This window comes from Ailuropoda melanoleuca, chromosome 5 (assembly GCF_002007445.2).
Source record: "Ailuropoda melanoleuca isolate Jingjing chromosome 5, ASM200744v2, whole genome shotgun sequence".
In the NCBI taxonomy this organism is placed as follows: Eukaryota; Metazoa; Chordata; class Mammalia; order Carnivora; family Ursidae; genus Ailuropoda; species Ailuropoda melanoleuca.
In genome coordinates, this window is record NC_048222.1 from 111,129,515 (window position 1) to 111,151,276 (window position 21,762).

General features: G+C 34.8%; 1 protein-coding gene across 1 annotated transcript in view; it reads right to left on the bottom strand.

Moving 5' to 3' along the window:
- SMARCA5 (SWI/SNF related, matrix associated, actin dependent regulator of chromatin, subfamily a, member 5) overlaps positions 1–21,762 on the bottom strand; it is a 36,984-nt gene that overhangs the window by 5,268 nt on the left and 9,954 nt on the right. Inside the window, exons 4-19 of the mRNA XM_034661568.1 lie at positions 20,222–20,322; positions 19,293–19,472; positions 17,791–17,946; positions 17,565–17,696; positions 16,105–16,173; positions 12,574–12,683; positions 10,035–10,261; positions 8,252–8,373; positions 8,018–8,170; positions 6,509–6,641; positions 3,850–3,998; positions 3,531–3,650; positions 2,361–2,471; positions 1,468–1,581; positions 1,165–1,287; positions 283–415 (exon numbers count right to left, since the gene is read on the bottom strand). Of these exons, the coding sequence (XP_034517459.1) occupies positions 283–415; positions 1,165–1,287; positions 1,468–1,581; positions 2,361–2,471; positions 3,531–3,650; positions 3,850–3,998; positions 6,509–6,641; positions 8,018–8,170; positions 8,252–8,373; positions 10,035–10,261; positions 12,574–12,683; positions 16,105–16,173; positions 17,565–17,696; positions 17,791–17,946; positions 19,293–19,472; positions 20,222–20,322 (2,133 nt within the window). The remainder of the gene's footprint in view (positions 1–282; positions 416–1,164; positions 1,288–1,467; positions 1,582–2,360; positions 2,472–3,530; positions 3,651–3,849; positions 3,999–6,508; positions 6,642–8,017; positions 8,171–8,251; positions 8,374–10,034; positions 10,262–12,573; positions 12,684–16,104; positions 16,174–17,564; positions 17,697–17,790; positions 17,947–19,292; positions 19,473–20,221; positions 20,323–21,762) is intronic.

Sequence of the window (21,762 nt, forward strand, 5' to 3'; positions counted from 1 at the left end):
ATAGAGAGAAAAAAAAAAGAAAGCACAATTATTAGTGACCTATTCTTATTTTCTTAGCAATAGCTAGTTAGCTACGGTAAAAAAAAAAAAAAATAGTTAACTATGCCATTTTAAAAAGGACATTTTCCAACTCAGTTTTTTAAAAACACAAAAAACAAGGCCCTAAAAGTTGTGGCAACATTTAGCTTATCAAAACATAATTCAGAATATTAAAATCTGAACTTAATAGCTCTCCAAAAACTGAGAACATTCTTGTATCTATTAAAATAATAAAAGAATTACCTGAGTACTCAATAACTTCTTCCGGAGTTTTTCCTTCTACTTCTCTTGCTATATTTTCAATATCATCACGACCCCACTTCTCATTAGCTTTGATAAACTGGTTAAAATCTCTCTTATTCCAATTGGTAAATCCCTTCAAGGCAATGGAAACAAAACATTTAACAGCACACTGAAGATGGATAAGATTGCTATTACACTTACCAATATTTCTAAAGTATCAGAAAATTTTCAATTACTCCTAGGTTTTAAGTTCTTTTAAAGTGGTAACTTTTCATACACCCAGACATGCATTTTTAGCAATACATCACATACTGCTTACATAACCAAGCAATTAAATTTCAGTGGAAGAGAGTAAGGAATGCTGCACGAAAAAGTAACATTTTTGCTGAACGATGAAGGATTACCAGGAGTTTTCAAAGAGCAATAAGCATAAGACTAAAGAGCAAAGATGTATCAAGTAGAAAAATGAAAGAAAAATGAAGCTTCAAAAAAAGGTTAAGGCCAGATTCTAAAAAGACCCTGATTAAACCATAAAGGTTGTTAAACAAAAGAGTACCAAATAAGACGTAATTGAGAACAGTAACTTAATACTGTTCCAATGTGGAAGATTCAAAGGAAAAGAAAATGAATATCGGAAGAAAGGTAATCAAAAGGATATCCACTCCAAGACTGGTGCAAATACATACTCTTCTCAACTACCTCAACAACTAGTGACAATTAAAATGTAGCACACCCCCATATGCTCATGCCTTATCATTTCCAGTTACTGCGGTTTCGAAAGGAAAAACTTGTACTTCTTTATATACCCCAACATGACCTAAGCACAGTAGCTTACAAAAGCAATGGTTACTAAATTTTATGCTGAATAAAGGCTCCATATACTTGTGTTAGAAGCTTCTCTTTTTCTTCTAACTCTTCATCATTAAGGGGTTCAGCTTCATCAATTTTAAGCTGTTCTTCTTTTTGTGCCTGTGCTGCATTTGGTAGATCCGGATTTCGAGGCACCTAAAAAAAATACTTTTTTATGTCATCCATCAGTAGATTTTAGAAAGTATGTGATGAACTAAAATCTTAACCAAATGATATTTTACACGTTTTAATCCAACCATGAAAAGAAATATATATCCTCCATTTATTAAATTAAAAACCAACCAGATTAGTTATGAGCAATGTTCTTTCCATTACCTTGTACCCAATAGTTTTTCTGTAATAGAGAATTTCTTTTTCCAATAATTCAAATAAACGTGGAGGAAAGAACTGGAAATCCTGAACATTAGGTTGTTTTGGAGGTCGAGGAGCCTAGAGAGAAAAACAATATTATCCATAAAAAAGAAATTGTTTTGCTTTAATTAATTGTATTCTTCCCTTTTCCATAAACATTTATAATGGCCAATTCTCCAAGCAACTGAATCTACCATTAATAATGAACATTAATCAAACTTTAAATGCACAGGTTCACAACTAATTTTTAGAAAACTTTTTAACAGAAAGTGAAAGACATACACTGGAAGAAGCCACAAGAGATTCTAATTCTCAATCTGATTTAACTGTAAGAATATAACAAAAAGGGACGCCTGGGTGGCTCAGTTTGCTAAGCGTCTGCCTTCAGCTCAGGTCATGATCCCAGGGTCCTGGGATCGAGTTCCACATCGGGCTCCTCACTCAGGCGGGAGCCTGCTTCTCCTTCTGCCTGCCACTCCCCCTGCTTGTGTGCTCTCTCTCTCTCCCTCTCTCATAGACAAATATATTTTAAAAAATTAAAATCTTGGGGCGCCTGGGTGGCACAGCGGTTAAGCGTCTGCCTTCAGCTCAGGGCGTGATCCCAGCGTTCTGGGATCGAGCCCCACATCAGGCTCCTCCACTATGAGCCTGCTTCTTCCTCTCCCACTCCCCCTGCTTGTGTTTCCTTTCTCGCTGGCTGTCTCTATCTCTGTCGAATAAATAAATAAAATCTTTAAAAAAAAAAAATTAAAAATAAAAAATTAAAAAATTAAAATCTTAAAAATATATATACATATAAGAAAAAAATTTACTACATTTCTGGTATTTGTGGATATTTTATTGCTCTATCAACTCACCTTGGGTGCTTTAGGTTCACTGACACGAAGAGCTTCCCTGAAATAGGCATCGACAGCATAGTTGGCCTTTCTTTCTCGTTTAGGTGGTTCAATCCACTCTGTGAATGCAATCTAGCATATGGGAAACAATTCATATCACCAAATTTGATTATTTACAGTCGCAAATCTTAGATGAACACAACTCATACTGTGTACATCATTACAACTGTTGTTTGTAAATAGTAAGATACTCATAAAATCCTGGACTATAAGCTCTACGAGGATAGATTATGCTACTTTGCTCAAAACTATGTAATTAATACATAGGACCATGTCTAGTGAATAGCATAGATATACTTGAGTATTTCTTGACCAAATGGAAAACATTCTATCCGGTGGCGGGTGTGGGGGAGAAACCTACAGAATATATGCTATAACCCAAACTAGGAGGAAAATATAGGTATGTATTTAGCCTAGAAAAAAACGCTGGGTAAAACTATTTTTTTTCTTCCAACTTGTAGGTATTTTCTAATTTCTCTACATACTAACAAATATTACTTAAGAAATTAAGACATATTCCCCCTTTATTACCAGTCAATTCTGTTTTTAAAAAAATCTAGTAAGGTTGTGACAATTTTTTTGCCACTCATTTTAATTTTCAAAGATTCCAAATTATTTTTTTTAATGATTTTTTATTATATTATGTTAGTCACCATACAGTACATCCCCGGTTTCCGATGTAAAGTTCAATGATTCATGAGCTGCGTGTAATACCCAGTGCACCATGCAATACGTGCCCTCCTTACTACCTATCACCGGTCCATCCCATTCCCCCACCCCCCTCACCTCTGAGGCCCTCCGTTTGTTTCTCATAGTCCATAGTCTCTCATGTTTCATTCCCCCTTCTGATTACCCCCCTTTCTTTAAAAGATTCCAAATTATTATAATCACCCCACACTATATTTCAACTATAAATGTATACAGTAAGCCTCATTACATAAATTTTGAAAACATTTCAGTTTACCAACTGAAAATCGGATACTACATGTAAAAATGAAAATAATTTAGATGTGAGTATACAGAAATGACTACTTTGAGACAAATTTACAAGGCATTACGCCCAACACTTAAAATTCCAAGTTTCAAGTAAAATAAAGTCTTCGAGTAACCGAAACGTCTTTCTAAAATTACCTTTTGTTTTTCTCTATAATCCTCTCCTTCAAAGTTATAAACACTTGACTCTGTATCCATTGTAAAGTTTCTAAGTGAGCTTTCACCCATCTTGGAGAGCTTTTCATTCATCTCTGCAGTCTGTGGGGGAAAAAAACCCTAATTTATTAGATTGAGAATTAAAAAAAAAAATAAACTTGAGAACTGTAGTTAAAGTAAGTTAGGCTTTCCAGTACACAAAAGGCTGCTTTTTTTGGTTCACATAACAAGTATTTCCTCAAACACTTCTGATTTAAAACATTTTACATATTAAAAACATTATCATTTAACTATTCCTCACCTTCTTCGCACCTCTTTCCAAAATACCATCAATATCCTCATCAGTAATCTCACTTTCTTTTGAAGCAAATACATGTGTTGCCCCATGTCTAATCATTTGAAGCATTTCATCTTTCCCAATTTTGTTCAGATTCTGATCCACAAGCCTTCCTGGGGAAAAAAAAAATGTTGTATACTGTTAATTGAGCAAACTGCGTTTTACTGAAAACTTGGAATTTTAAATGTCAGATGTAATACCATGTATTTTGCCTCAAGCATCAATTATTTATTTACTTCTGATAATTTTCATTTTCACATAAAACAATGCCAGATTCTTAGTTGTAAGCTTTGAAATATTCTAAAGTTAATCTGTTACACATAATGAAACCTACTGTACACCATCTCAATAAAATGTATTCTTGTATGGGCTGAATAATAGCAAGTTGGGATATTTGAAAATAAAAATTAAGATTTTTTTAAAGTATCAACAGATGAGATTATAGACAAGAAGTTTCTGATAAGCAGACAGACATTAATACTAATACTCCATTAGGTTTTTCTTAGAAAAGTGAAGTACAAAAAACAAAATGAAACAAAAAGGTGAAGTACAAAAAAACCTTCACATTACCAAGCTTTATCTAAGGAAGTACAAAAAACAAAACAAAACAAAAAAGGTGAAGTATAAAAAAACCCTCATATCACCAAGCTTTAGCTAAGGACTGAAATACATATCAATTTCTGAAAATTTCCTAATCTTAAGAACTGAAACTCCTGAAAGCTTATTTTGATCATAGAAGACATTCAACCTAAGAAAAGTAAGATCTTCAATTGATAGGAATCTGGCCAACCCTGTAATGTGTTTTCAAAAATGGAGGAATCAAAACAAACAAACCAAAATACCATAAAGAATTATTTCTACCCTAAAGGGCCATTCATCACATATACTTAACATAAAGCTTCAATTTTTGTATTCCAACCAACTTGTAATGAATGAGTGGATAAAGACCCAAGTTGTTCTCTTGCATCTTAAATTTGTGTATTATGGCTTTGGATCCCTAACAGAATCCACCAACATCTATGACTCTCAAAGTTAGGATTTATCTTCAGAACATGTTTCTTTGGTTTGAAAACTCTCACTGCTACCAATATGTTCTCAGTCTTATTGAAACTACTTCCCCATTGGACGGCAGGGGGCGGTATTCAGACTTAAAGCAGTTCTATGATTTCTCATTATTTTTAATTGCATGCCTTAGTTCGCAGACAGTAATACAACGGCATACACCTAAGGCTTGCTATCTGACTAATGCCTACAAAGCTATTAGCACAAAATTTCACTCTAAAATTTGCCCCCCAAAACCAAAAAACTAAGTAAAAAAACTCAAACAGCTTTTCTAAGTTGATTATAAATTATTTTCATTCTTTTTTTAAAAACTGTTTCACAGATGAGAATAATTAAGAATACTAGAAGGCAGATGTTTTTCTAAAAACATGGATGAAGAATGAGGGGAGAAAGAACTAGCCATTACATTACCATGAGAAACCTTACTCTTTGGCAGGCTCCAGAGACTTTCCTAAGTAAACACTTCACTCTAGTAAGTTAATATAGTTCTTAGTCTTAGATGACTCACTTCCTAGCTACATGAACGGTAAACAAGTGACTTGCCTCTACTTCTAATGCCAGCCTCAAGCTGGCATGAAGACTAAAGGAGATAATGGACGCAAAGTATTTAGCACCTGGCTTGGCACAGAGTAAGCACTTGATAATAATTATCAATAAAAACAACTAATAATAAGCCACAATTTATTGTCTTCACATATTCAGAGATGTGGCTAACACTATGGTTGGCATTAATAGAATATGAAAGAAACGTAACATTCCCTTACTTACCTGGAAATTAAAAGCCAGTTAACAAAATGAAGTCACACAATATGGAATCATCAGCAAACAATATTAACAGTGTATCTCTCTATCTCTTTATAGACTGATAAGAAGTGCATGCTTATAATGCAAATATGAGAATGAAAGAAAGCAGTATGAGCCCAAGGTTATCGAGGAGTCCCACTCTCACCCTCTAGTCCTATTTACATGTTTATACTGGGTCTTCCTCTCGCTAAATTATAAACTCCATGAGAGTAAGAACACTTGTTGCTTTCTTTCACCATTGTAGTCTCAGCACTAAGAACAATGCATCTGGTGGCTGTTCAGAAAATAGCTGCAGACTAAAAAAAAAAATAACATCAGATTCTTTGAGTTTCATTTTTATTTCTTCATTTTACCCCAGAATAATTAATAGAATGCTTTTTAGTACATGTAAATTATACTCACCACAGCTCTATTCAATATGTGCCACACTGAATGCTGGGTATTTTATATACATTTTCCCCTGTAATCCTTAAAAATACTAAACTTTAATTCTCTTTCCCCATTTAACAGATGAGGAAACAGACTTGGATGGTATAAAAGAACTGCTAATTGGCAAAGCCAATATGCAAACTTCAACCTTCCTGAGCCCATACCTATCCTCTTATTAAAACTAAAGCTTACTATTTTCTGGAATATAAATATCGTTCAGGCTGCCAGCTTGATTCCATAGATGCTCAGTAACAAGAACCCCTAAAAAATCTAGGAAAAAACATTTGTTAATCTAACTTGGTCAATTTTTTAAAGTTCTAAGGCTCACCTTGTTGAATGACTATTGAATCCAGTCTGAGTTTCATCTCAGCACGTTCCACTATTCTTTCTTCCACAGTGTTATCAGTTATAAAGCGGAACACTCTGACGGTCTTGGTTTGTCCAATTCTATGTGCTCGGTCCTAGGCAAATTACCATGTTACTTTGAATACAATTAAAAATTACATAAATAACATTTGACTATGTATACTGAAAAGCAAAATTAAAATATTCTCAAGTGTGAAAGTTTTTAATGTAACAAAACTATTCTAAAAAGAATTTTGCATTAGATTAGTGTCTCTTAGTTTCCTCAAAGTGTCTCTGTTGAATCCGTGAGAAACTATCTGGTTACTTTTAGGTTATACTGATATAAAATTCACATGTCTCCAGGGGCGCCCAACTCTTGATTTCCACTCAGGTCATGACCTCAGGGTCCTAAGACCGAACCCCTGCATCAGACTCCACTCCACACCAAGTGTGGAGTCTGCTTCTGCTTGTCCCTCTCCCCTCTGCTCCTCCCCCACCCCCCATTCTCTCTCACGTTAACAAAATCTTAAACATAAGTAAATAATAAATAAAATTCACATGTCTCCAAATAGACAAAATTAAGTTGGATGATAAAAGTTTTTTTTTAAATCTATTTTTCTTAGATTTAAATTCAAATTGCATTTCCACCTAAATCATATATAAATTTTCACTATTATGGAAAGGAGTGACACAAATAAAAGAACTCCACAAATATAAAAATCCTAGTCTTTAAATATCACCCAAATAACTACATACAAGTAATCAAATTAATTTGAATTCCATTTCTGCTTAACTTCTGTTAAGTTCACAAAACACATTCTTACAAAATATCCCTATTTCTAACTGATCGATTTTCCTCAACCATCCTTACAGAGTATAGGATAAAAGCAACCAACACCAGAGTTATGGTCACCAATACCATGGATCAAGTCATTAACAATATCAAATTTAAGACTTTTTAAGTTTTCATATTAATCTACATATCATAAATTTTCTCAACCTAAGAATGATCTTCCTGTTCTAGCCAGAGAACTACCACAAGGGTATAAATTTTAAGCATCCAACGTGGTAGGCAGGTCTGTAGCTCACCAAACCTGTTTCTCTTTCCTCCTAAGGCACAACTATACTATAATTTACCAACTCCCTTGCACAGTTACGCTATGTGATTGCGTGCTGGCCAATGATTGTGGGGACACTTTCACGTCTGACCCATAAAAAATTTCCTACGCAATCCTCAACTCTATCCCCACTTCTGCCATCAGCATACATGAATATAGCTAGATTCCAAGGTCCTAAGATATGGAAAAGCTGTGAGATAGAGATATCCTGCTTTAGATGTGAGATTACCTAGAAAACACCCTCTCTGAATTATTAGATCAGAGAAAAAATTCTACTGGGTTAAGTAACTGACATTTGCAGACCATTAACTTGCTCTGATGAAAATATTAAGCTCTAAAAAAATATTAAGAATATATCTACTATTATCTCTTACCATAGCCTGGAGATCTACTTGAGGATTCCAATCTGAATCATACAAAATTACTACATCAGCAGTAGCAAGATTAATGCCAAGACCACCAGCACGTGTACTTAACATGAAAACAAACTTTGTGCTGTTTGGCTCATTGTATGCATTGATGGACTCCTATAGATATAAAATAAAACAAATGTCAGAAAATTATTTTATCTGACAATTTTCTACCTTCCCTTCCTGGATTTTACTCACTTGTCTCTCATCGTGGGGTGTCTGACCATCCAATCTACAGTACTCGTAATTTCTCCACATGCAATAATCTTCCAAAATATCCAATACCCTTGTCATCTGACTGAAGATTAGTACTCGTGAACCTGTTAGCAAATAGAACAGCTCATTTTCAGAAGCTTCAAAAGTAAAAACAGTATTTAAAAATTTAAGGCTTATCAAAACTAAGATTAACCATTTATCCCTTAATTCCAAGTTACCTAGCTGGTTTTAAGAAAAAAACTATATTTATTTATCCAAGTCATTCTCCCCATCTTTCCCATAGTGACAAAAACAAAAAAGGGCAGTATCTGTACAACACACTAAGGTAAACGGAAAAGGGTATTTGTTCTGGCCTGGGTCTGTCCGCAGGCTAAATCATTCTTTTTATTCCACATACATTTAAAAATAACTTTCCACCCCCCCTCCCCACCACTGCAATTCTCCCATGTGTATGGCCCTGAACATCCCCCAACACACACCCAAAACCCATCTCATTCCAGTTCTGAAGACCCAATTCCAGACTGAAAGACCATAACATAAATGTGGCCTCACATCTACATGGTCATCTTTCACTTATGCCATGATTCAAGTTATTCAACTCCCTTCCGTTTCTTCAGCCAGCTGTGCAATGCCTTCAGGGCAGAATGCATGAAGACCAAGGAGCAATTATAAAAAAAATAAAGATTATGAAATTATCTTGTCTTGGAAGCTGAGACTGATAATCTGCTGGTATCTCACCTTCTTGTACCCGAGATGCCTAAGGATGCTCAACAGTCTCCATTTTCCTTGCAGAGTTTAATATAGCTTTCATTAATATCTGAGTATTTCTACCAAGTTCTTGCTATTCCTTTCCACCAATTCAATCCTTCACTACTTAGCTCTCCAGGATTTTAGAAAATGTATTTCCATAAAAAGGTGTAAGAGCAAGAAAAAAAAGTAAACCAATTCACTGATAACTCTAAGAAGGCTGACAGTCAATATCCTAGAGGCGACTGGTACGAAAGTCATTCTTACCAAAACACGCAAGAGAAACACAAATGGTAAAATCTGAAATCTGACTGTATTATTTCACGTTACAGAATTACTGGTTTGTGTATAAAAAGCTTTGATGTCTGGGACTTGCTTCAAATTAATGTGGGAAGAGGAAAGCAGGTACGGTATAGATGTAAACAAGTTTTGAAACGAGTCTGTAATTACTGAAGCTGCATCACACTAAATTCATTCTACATTTACGTATTTTTAATATACCTCGATACATACTACATACTCACATAAAAAGTCAGCATGATATAAACAAAACTGCTTTGGTCCATGCACGCATTTATTATTGTTTAACTTTATTACTTAAATTTAAGTAATTATTGTCATTTAAATAATTTAAAAATCCACATAAATAATTAAAAAACAATACTATGAACACAACAACACTGTCTACCAAAGCATCTGGGAACTGTGTGTGGAAAGAGCATTCTTGGCACTTTATAACAAAAAGCTGATATATGTGGGAAAGCATATATAAAATGAGAACTCTCCCCCAAAATCCAGGAGTGTAACTGCTGTAACTATTGATCACTAAGATTTATAAGCCTAAAATTGGGGGGAGAAATAAAGCTCAGATAATAGGTAGAAGTTTTTAAATGCCCCACACTTCAACTTTATAAAGTGCCAGATTAGTAATTTCAAATTGTAGCGGTCCCTTGTTTTACATCAGAATTTTAGAACAGTTTTTTATCACTTCTCAATTTGTTACCAGTAACATACTTACCTTGTTCTTTTAATTTAGGGAGCAGCTTGTCTAACACCACCATTTTGCCACTGTTGGTAACTAGATGCATATCTGTTGTATAAGGTGGACCAGGTTCAGCTCCATCAAAGAGATACGGATGATTACAGCATTTCCTCAACTGCATCAGGATGTTCAATAACCTCATTTTGTCCATCTTCCCTGCAGAGTTTAATATATCTATATCCTTCATTAATATCCGAGTATACCTATTGAGAAGAAAAATAAATGAAAAGGGTTCAAATGTGCTCTGACCAGTCCCTGTTACTTTCCATACTTAATTCCCTACCCTACCCTCAACCCAAAAATACTTGCAAAGAACCCATCAACTTCTAAGATGTGGTTAGTTTACCATGTATTATAACTTAACCTTTCTCTTTCCTTGTTTTTCTTTATTTCTCCCATTGTTCTAATGTTCACACTTAACACTTTGGGCCTTGAGGTCCAAAATAGTATGTCTCCTTGGGATCAGTTAAAACAAAGCAGTGTGACAGAACATTTTAAATTAAGCAAAACTTAAAAGACCTAAGGTTTTTTTCGTTTTTTGTTTTTTAAGTAAGCTCTACACCCAACATGGGGCTTGAACTTAACAACCTCAAGATCAAGAGTCACATGCTCTATCTACTGAGCCAGCCAGGCATCCCAAAACACAGTTTAAAATATAATTCTAATTTGTAGTCTTTTCCAAAGAAGAGTGTCACTATTCAATTACTATTCAATGTGGCTAGCGTAGCATTTGGGTGAGAACAGGATGATCTATGAAGGAAAAATCATGACAGGGTGAGGCATGAGGTTGAGAATAAAATGAAATCAATGTGATTTAAATATAAATAAAAATATGTGGGGGGGGGGATACGAGGGCAGTAGAACTATAGCCACAAGCTAAGGAGGGATTGTAAAAAGCCCTGAATGCATATCAATAATGTGAACATCCTGGGGGACATGGGTGGTTCAGTTAGGTTAAGAGTCTGCCCTCAGCTCTGGTCATGATCCCAGGGTCCTGGGACTGAGCCCCACCAAAGGGCTCTCTGCTCAGCGGGAAGCCTGCTTCTCCCTCTCCCACTCCCCCTGCTTATATTCCCTCTCTTGCTATCTCTGTCAATTAAATAAATAAAATCTTANTGATCCCAGGGTCCTGGGACTGAGCCCCACCAAAGGGCTCTCTGCTCAGCGGGAAGCCTGCTTCTCCCTCTCCCACTCCCCCTGCTTATGTTCCCTCTCTTGCTATCTCTGTCAATTAAATAAATAAAATCTTAAAAAAAAAAGAAAAAAGAAAAAAAGAATGTAAATGTGCTGCAGGCAAAAGCAATATATCTAAATACCAAAGTTTCAAGACCTTGAATCCTCTGAACAAAGTAAGTTCAATAATCTAAGCAATCTATGCATAACTCCAGTTATGAGGCATAAAGTATTATTCAAGGCAGACCTTTCCATACAATTCTGGCTCACAGAAGTTCACCAATGTTTACAGATTTTTCTTCCCTTAACACCGACTCATATCATAGTTCTGTTATTTTAGAGCCATACAACTGCTACCTTATCAAAGCCTTCCAAAAGTTTTAAGGACATTGAGGATGGACTACCTTCTACAGTAGTCATCTTTCCCAGATAATATGCCATTTCTTTACAATCTATCCTTTCTGTCCTTTTACCAACAACTCCAGCCCCTTGCAAATACTTATCAATATTAAGTATGGAATTAAATATACTTGAAATGTAGTATAACCAGTAAAGAATAAGGTAGCTATTTATTTCTCTCCTTTGAACACTACACATATGTTAATATATGCTAAGGTAACATTATCTTTTTCTACAGCCATTTCACATTGCACTGCTGATTCAGGATGACCTATCTGTANTTTGAAAAAAAAAAAAAAAAAAAAAAAAAAAAAATTAACACTTAGTGGTTTCTAGCCTTTTGGATTTCATACACCCAGAAAACCTTAAAAAAAAAAAAACTTGTAAGATTTTCAACATTTTTATAATTCCCTACAGAGGTGTTTAAAAATAGCTACCTTGTATTACCACCATAAATTCACAAAAGGAATCCCGCCTAAAATAAAACATCCACTCAGAATGGAGTCTTTTAAATTAAATACATGTAACAGCTTCTTCATGGACTAATTTTCTCATATCTTTACAATCTCCAACTTCATCATATTAGTGCTAATCCATAATTCAGCATTTATGAACCACCAAATTAACTATATGTCTGCATCTGTGCCACCAGTTTCTTCTTAAAAAAATATAAGTAGAGGGGTTTATATGTATCCCTGTTTAATTAAATGCCAACTTTAATCCTTGGATTCATAAGCTTCCCATCCTGATTGTAAGATAAAAGTTTTAAGACTTGGTATTATAAATTTGATAAGCAAGTCCTAAATTACATGACCAGAAAATTCTTCAGGTTGAGTTCAACAGAGCAAACAACAATTCTTTGCAGACACAATTAGGAAAACAAAATACAAATCAAAGTTAGTGAAGAACCAACAGTGATTTTAAAATGTCTAAGAACACATACCATTCCCTTTGCATTTTGCTGAGACCCACATAGATTTTAACTTCCTTCTTTGGAGGCAAACTCTTTTCAACATCAGCTTTAATTCGACGAAGAAGAAATGGACGCAAAACCTTAAAGATCAAAAAGAAATGGAAATGATCGTATCTATAATTATTTCAGGATCTCCAAAATTGTTTATTAAATATATGGAAATTTATCTATTTTTTTAATTTCTCCCTTCCAATATAATTTATTATTACTGAGTTCCTGAAGGGTAATACAAGATCATTACTTATTCAATATATATAATGAATATACACTTGCTATACCATCATAAGATACTAAAAACAGTAAGTTTTGATGCTTTCAACATTCACTGGCTTTCAGATTTAAAACTAGTTACCATCCTCCCTTACCTATGGATTCAGTTACCCACGTCAACTACAGTCCAGAAGCAGATGATCCTCCTCCCAATGTAACGTGAGGTCAAGAGTAGACAAACACTGCATCACAATGCCTACTTCGTTCACCTCACTTCATCTCATCATGTAGGCATTTTATCATCTCACACATCATCACAAGAGGAAGGAGGAGTACAATACAATAAGGTATTTTGAGAAATATAACTATATATATATTTATGTAACCTATGTTATAAAGTATTATATATGTTTATATCTTATGTTTATATAACATTTTATTTAACTTATAAGTTTATGTTTTATATTTATATAACTTGTTATAAAATATTATAATCATTCTATTTTTTAATTATTGCTGTCTTATCTTGCCTAATTTATAAATTAAACTATCACAGATATTATGTATAAGAAAAAAGAGCATATACAAAGCAGTATTATCCGTGGTTTCAGGCACCCACTGGTAATCTTGGAATGTATCACCTGCAGACAAGGAGCCAAGGGGTTGGGGGGTTCTACTGTACTTTCATGTAGATTGTCCAACAGTACTTAGAGCTAGGTCCACATTAAAATGTTTTTAGGGTTAGTTTTTAAATTTACTACGTTTTTGGTGGGTGGGGGGATGGATGAAATAGGTGATGGGGATTAAGGAGTGCAGGGCATAAATTACACAAATCCTTTTCTTATGGAAGCAGGGCATAAATTATACAAATCAGGACTACACAGTTCAATAAATTTCAATCAAGTAAACATACCCATGTAATCAACTATCACCTATAAAAATAGAATACTGCAGAAACCCTTCTTGCAACCTTCCCAGTCACTATCCCCTCTTACATTTTAACGTTGTAGATTAGTTTTGCCTGTTATTTTTTACTTTACATACATAGAATTATATAGTATATACCCGTTTTATCTCGTTTCTTTCATTCAACACATTTGTAAAACCTATCCATGTTGTATGTAGTTCATTCTTGTAAAATTTCAAAGTATCTACAAAACTAAAGATTCTTTATTTGTATCTTCCTATGTTCTATTTACACTAGCTTACAAAAATAGGATCACACAGAAATTAAAAACTGGTGAGAAAAGTAATCAGCAACACTTCTCTAATATCATGTAAGGAAGCTGGTATAAAAATCTTCGCCAACAACCACCAGCCACTACCAGATATGTTACTAAGACCTTCAGCCACCTGGCCCTCTTCCAGGATTGTCCAGGTAAATGCAGCTGGATAAATCCAGCTAAAACCAGCAAAGGAACCACTCAGCCAACCCATAAACTCTAGGATTACTAAAACAGATACTATTAAGGGTTTTCTGATGGGAGAAGGGAGTATTCTGCAATAATAGATAACTAATACATTAAGTAAAAATGATCTCATTCCTAAGTATACCTATACTGATTCTGAATATCCTCTCCTATCATGAGACCACAGGAGTTAAGGTGGGGATTTCAAGACAGAGTATAGAAAGGTAGCGACCAGACCTCTTCTCCCGATTTGATAAGCATTTTCATACTACTGTCTGAACAAAATAAACAGCAATGCCAAAAGTGGCTGATTCTGTTATGTGGATTGAGTTTGCTTTACATACATGTACCTATTTATTAAAGCAAAGTCTACATATACAGTCCATACTCTAAATGCTTACATGCATTCAATGCTAAATGCCATCTAATTTGAAACAAAAATGTCTAAGAGATCACCTTCAAATATTTAACATATTAAAATTTCAGTACAGGAGAATTTTAAAGTCTGTTATAATTAATTTATATAGAAACAAGTATCTAAACTTTCATAAACTTAATTTTTCCCCTATTCAAATACCCACTATGAACAAGGCATTGTGCTAGAGATACAAATATGTGTTTCCTCTTTTGTGTTTACAATGCAGCAGGAAAAAACATGTAAATTAAACATTTCAACACTCAGTGCAAAGTCCTATGTTAGAATGCCATGATTATTAAAGATGGGATACAAAGAAGCTTCTAGGCTGGCTTCATCCAGGATATTCAGTGGAAAAGGTGACATTACCACTGAGAGCTGGACTAGGTTAGCAGTGAAGAGCAGGAAAGGGAGTATAAGATGTGGCAGAAAGGATTTGCAAAGACAAAGAGACTGAAATTAGTACAATGTTTATAGAAAACTGATAGTGGGGTCAGAAATTCTAACAAATTAGGGGCGCCTGGGTGGCGCAGTCGTTAGGCATCTGCTTTCAATTCAGGGCGTGATCCTGGCGTTATGGGATCGAGCCCCACATCAGGCTTCTCCGCTATGAGCCTGCTTCTTCCTCTCCCACTCCCCCTGCTTGTATTCCCTCTCTCGCTGGCTGTCTCTATCTCTGGTAAATAAATAAATAAAATCTTAAAAAAAAAAATTCTAACAAATTAAATTGACAGAAGTGAAACAGAAGTTAGAGAATGTCAGAAAGTTAAATCATGGGGGTTAGGGAAGAGACTGACCCCCCCCCGGGACACTTGCAATGCCCAGCAACATGCTTGGTTGTCACAAATGGGGACATATTACTGGCATGTAGTGGGTACAGGTGTCAAGAATGCTATTAAACAGAAAAACCACCTTCCCAGTGCCCCTCAAAATTATCTAGACTGAAATGTCAATACAAGTCAAGAACCCTTGCATTAGGTCATGAAAGGCCTTACAGGCCACGCTTACATGGTCTGGCTTTATTCTGCTAGTCAGGGTATCATATTCTGGGTTCTGATTGAGAAATTTATCTACCTACCAACTGTCACTTGTCAATCTTCATAAGAAGTAAAAAAGCTATTTATCAAAGCAAAAACAACACAGCTCGCAATGCACTATCAGCTGCTTATACACAGGATTTAAGAACAAACGATGGACCCCTTTAGCCTCTGAGAACCAAATCTCTTAGATTTGGATTACTTTCTCCACTCATTAAGTTAGGATTTCATCCTAGGTTCTAATACTAAAAGCACACGTCACACAACCCCCCAGCCCCCAGAATAAGATTAAACAGTTAAGTGACAGGATTCAAACAGATCTAATTCTAGTTAATATGGTTTTTTGTTAACAGAAAAATAATCCACTAATTTAAACCTCTATCATTTTTCCCACTGGAAATATGCTTTAACCTTATTCCGAAACACTTACCATATGAAGCCTCTCAACTAGCTTTTGATCCCCAAGGCAATTGTTTGTATCAAACCATGAATCAAAGTCCTAGATTAAAAAAACAAAAAATAAATTAAGATCAGAAATATTAACTACAGGCATTAACCATAAATACCCTATTTATGCTAAATGTAATAATGAATTCTAGAATTAGTTTAGTATTTGAGCTATGAACTGCAAAAAACATTTGGTTCAATCCCATATTTTTCATGTGTCATTGTTAACAATTCATTTTTAGAACTACCTTGAGAATAAGATTAAAAACATCAAGATGACAAGTTCCACAATGATAAAGAAGAGTTGGAAAGGAAGTTCTACAGAATTAGAGAATTAATATTCTTGAAAAATATTTCTTTAGAAAAGCTGAAAAATTAAAATCACTTTAGTTTGTTCTCCAAGGCTACTCAGATTACTCAAACACAAAGTTTCCAGAGCAGTGTCAATTTTAATTAAACTTACTAAATCACCAGCATTTCATTAGTATTTAGGTAGGATCTAAACAAGGATAACCTCCATATTCTTACCTCTTCAGCACATCTGGTATATATCTGTGCTTTGTTAGTAAACATAATCTTAGAATTAATTAACTACAACAAAGCTTTCACAGATTAGTAAACAAATTAAAGTGTCAATGCAGTAAGACATCTCTAAAACAAAAACATCAAAATACACAAAAGCAGAACTAAAGTATTTTCCTGAGATTGATTAAATGTCTTCCAAGAACACAAATTTCTCTATTCTTCTATAATGATCCTTAACACAACAACCCAAAATTAACCCTTTCGTAACTCACTGAGCTTTTCAAAAGCCACACACATGCACAGGCTCTTTCTCTCTCTTTCCACCCATGAAAGCAAAGTTCAAAAATGAACTCTGGGTCAGCAAAAAATTGTAATTACCAATAGCAGACTCTTAATATACATACTATGTTCTTAGGTACAACCAACAGTTTGAATATTTATTTAACCATTTTTATCAGTGTGAATAATTAAAAGGTAAAGATTAGATCCTATGTTTGTTAGACCATAAAAAATGATGAATAGACAGATTTTACCAAATTTGAAGACCATCCTGGGGAAACACAGGCTATATGAAGTTCACAAATTTCCTTGGGAAATAACCTGAGCAGCACCTTAAGGACACAAGCAGTCCATCTACAGCCGCTGAAATTCAGGCCAATGTGACTACCTATTTAGTATGTGAATGAATCCATGACATTCCAGAGAGAGAAAACAACTGATTTATAAAATGATACTGAAATCAAAAGGCACAAAAGTAAACTCTCAGGATGCATAAAAAACTTGATAGGTTATACCATGCTACATAAAAGCAAAAAATTACCAATTATCTGAAGCAGTGCAGAAAGGCCAATTACAAAAATGTATAGCATTAAACAAAAACATTAATATTACAACCAGAAAACAATAAGACATACTTACGTCTGCTGAATTAAAGACATCTGGCAACAAAAAATTAAGAAGTGACCAGAGCTCATGCAAGTTGTTTTGAAGAGGTGTTCCAGTTAATAATAGTCGATTTGTAGTCTTGAATTCCCTCACTATTTCTGACAACTAGAAGAATCAAATTCATCATTAGAATATTCTACATACTGATCAAATTCTAAATGAAGGCACAAATGATTTTCACTTCCAAATACCGAATTACCTTGGATTTTTCATTTTTGATCCTGTGAGCTTCATCTATAACTAAGTACCTCCAATTAAATTTTTTGAAAACAGACTTCTCTTTTATAAGCATTTCATAAGATGTTACACATACATCCCATTCTCCTGGTAATAAAACATCTCTGACAAAGGCAGCCTGTGTAGGTAGCAAGAGAAAAAAAAATCACATCATGTGGAAATGAACTACACATTAAACGTATTGATGACAAGTAATCTAATACATAAAAGAGGGTGAAAATATTAAAAAGGGATAGTTATCTATAGTATGTAGGCATCTAGAAACAGCTCAAACCAGCTCAAAATCATTTCTAAGTGTCACAGCCATTTAATAAAATATAACTGACAAAACTGATCAGTGCAAAATTCAACAAACTAACGCTTAAATATCTTCTCTTCATTTCTACCAGGGGCTGAAATTCTCAGGAAACGGGTTTAGAAAGAGAGGGCAGTTTCTGCCATAGAGTGAAGACTCAAGGATGGTTTGCAGTAAGCATTTTCATTCCTTTCATGTTTACAGATCTAATAAACTTTTTTTTTATTATTACTCTTATTATACAAGTAAAGAACTAAAGCAAAAAGTGGTTTAAATTGGGCTCCAAAACATAAAAAGCAACTTGGTAACTTAAAATACACTGTTATCTATAAAAGGAGAAAAGCAATGAGAGCTGAATGAAAACAAATTTAAGTACATTATTCTTTGATATAGTACACCTTAAAATCTGAACTTTGTATCTTCAATAGTATCAGTTCCATTAATCCTCCCAGAAAATGTCAACTGACCAACAGTTGAACTTACTTCAATAAATACCATACCAACTCACCAAAATACTATGACCCAGTCCATCTTTAAAAATTATGACTATTAATTAATATTATGTAAATCAATCTAAAAAAAATCTGGCTCCTCACATTTCCAACCAATTCACACACTCAAAACTTCTTTTAAAAACAAGAATGTTTGGGGCGCCTGGGTGGCACAGCGGTTAAGTGTCCGCCTTCGGCTCAGGGCGTGATCTCGGCGTTCTGGGATCGAGCCCCACGTCAGGCTCCTCTGCTATGAGCCTGCTTCTTCCTCTCCCTCTCCCCCTGCATGTGTTCCCTCTCTCGCTGGCTGTCTATATCTCTGTCGAATAAATAAATAAATAAAAAATCTTTAAAAAAAAATTTTTAAAAATTAAAAAATTAAAAACAAGAATGTTGCTTCTAGAATGAGAACACATCCTTTGACTTTATATAACCAATCCCAAAGTAAAAGAAACAAACTAAACTATACTCATATGGTATCCTACAATCTACAACTCCTTTCTCCAGTAGGATTCTTCATCACCAAGACAATATTACATTTGCAAATTACTAATACTTGTGGAAGACCAAGTTTATTACTGGAATCCTTCACTTTTATCCCTCCTCTCGTTATCCCCCCCAAAACCTAAATTCAGATTGTTTGAATATCAAAAATGTAATGAAACATGAAAAGCTTACTCTTTGTTCTTTATCTCCTATCAAACAAACGGATCTAAGTGTTGGTACCCATCTCTTGAATTCACTCATCCAGTTGTGTAATGTAGACTTAGGAACCAAAACCATATGAGGACCAGGAATGTTTCTATAGTGTTTCATGTACCCAAGAAGAGAAATTGTTTGAAGAGTCTTTCCCAGGCCCTGAAAGAATAACCACAAAGCAATGAAAATTAAAACAGACACCCATATCTTTATTTCCTGACACATAAAAACATTTAAAAGAAAACCTATGTGTCTATGATAGCTAACAAAGGGCAAAAACTTGATATGTTTCTAGTTGAGCTGTGTTACGTTTTTAATCTTCACAAGTCTATAAAGAGGTACTACTAACCATACCCATAAGGTCCAGAAGTTTAAGTGACTTTTCCGAAGTCACACAGCAAGGCTAGAATTAAGACCCATTTCTTTTGACTCCATGCTTTCTTCAAGCAATTACATGTTTTAACACTACAGCTATATGGAAATTTGGAATATTCACTACATATCTATTTAGTAAGCAAGAGATAAATGTTTTGAGGCAGAACTGTACAAGCTGCCACCCTTGAGAAGATAATCACTGATAATAAATCAGTCAATTAATCCCACTTGTGTTTTATAAAAGTGGACGGAAATGGCCAAAACAGTATATTACAAGAGTCTACCAAAAATGTTTCCCACAATGTATTACTTTTAAGTTTATTACACTTTCATAAATAATAATTCCTCACAAATGAAGTATAGATTCTGCTTATGTGACTAAACCAAGTTTGACAGAGATTAGTTTGCTAATAACAGTTCTGGATTGTAATCAACAAAAATTATGTTACACTATCTTAACTTTTATAAATTTCATGGTACAAAGTACTTTAAATGACAAAATATGGCCTTCTATGAAACTACTAAACACATACCATTTCATCTGCAAGGATACCATTGATGCCATTCTCATACAAAGAAATGAGCCAATTTAATCCTCGGACCTGATAATCCCTCAGTTTACCCCATTTTACATCTAAGAATAAAAGAAAAAACACAATGCATGTTTTAAAGACACAAGAAATACAGAAAGGCAGTCCCCTTCATTTGATACTCAGTGTTTTAACTTGGACCTACATAGGTTTACTCTGACTTTTCTGTCTTCAATTTCAAGTCATTAGAGATAGCTGCCGTGATCTGGAGCAGAGGAGTGAGTGGATAGGGACAATAACCGAGTGGGGGGAAAAAAAAACCAAACCCATGATTGTAAAGCATCAGAGTGCCTACCCCAATCACTCAGTTCCTATGTTACCCATATACTGGTCCTAGAGACTCTCTCACCTCTTTATATTCTTTTTTAATGTTATCACAAGTTTCTTTTTAAGACTTTATTTATTTGAGAGACAGAATGAGAGCAAAAGAAGGGAAGAGGGAGAGGGAGAAGCAGACTCCCCGCTGAGCAGGGAGCCAGACGTGGGGCTTGATCCGAGGACACTAGGATCACGACCTGAGCCGAAGGCAGACACTTAACTGAATGAGCCACCCAGGTACCCCACAAGTGTTTCTACCTTCCATGGTAACCCAAATAGACATTCTCTGGGGATTTAGTCTTCCTCCTAACAAAGAGGAAATAAGACAGGATGTATACAGATTGTTTTCCCTTTACCTTTTCTAAGTTACTTTTCAACAGGTCCTGTAAAGAGAGACAGTATCTCTTTTGGGGTTTACTACACGTTTCCCGCACCAGAATAATTACTAAGTATATACATCACAATCACCAGATCTTTTTTAACAGGCACATCTTACCCTATCACCTTTCAAAAAACACTGCTTTAAGATGAAAAGCTAACTAATACTAGTTCCAATGTAGGAATGTGAGAAAGATAATCCAAACAATTCAAATTGAAAAGCTAACTAAACTAGTTCCAATGTAGGAATGTGAGAAAGATAATCCAAACAATTCAAATTTCCTTCCCCCTTTGTACCATATATCTGGCTCTAGTCTCTAACTTCACAAACAAAATGGAAAGGTATTCCACAGCCAAAAAAAATTGAAGATACATACTTTAAACAGATTGCTGAATTTCTAACCAGATACCGTCTTGCCTGACATTCAACTTGGTTTTTTGTTGTTTTTTTTTTTTAAAGATTTTATTTATTCATTTGACAGAGATAGAGACAGCCAGCGAGAGAGGGAACACAAGCAAGGGGAGTGGGAGAGGAAGAAGCAGGCTCCCAGCGTAGGAGCCTGATGTGGGGCTCGATCCCAGAACGTCGGGATCACGCCCTGAGCCGAAGGCAGAGGCTTAACGACGGAGCCACCCAGGCGCCCCTCAACTTGTTAAGAGTTAAAGTTACAGTTAATTAAATAACAAGTCCAAATTATATGTCTTATATTAATCTTGCTAAATTTTTGTCGTTCACAACCACTACGATCACACAAACCAATTATCAAGTAAGAGGGAGAAAAAAAAAA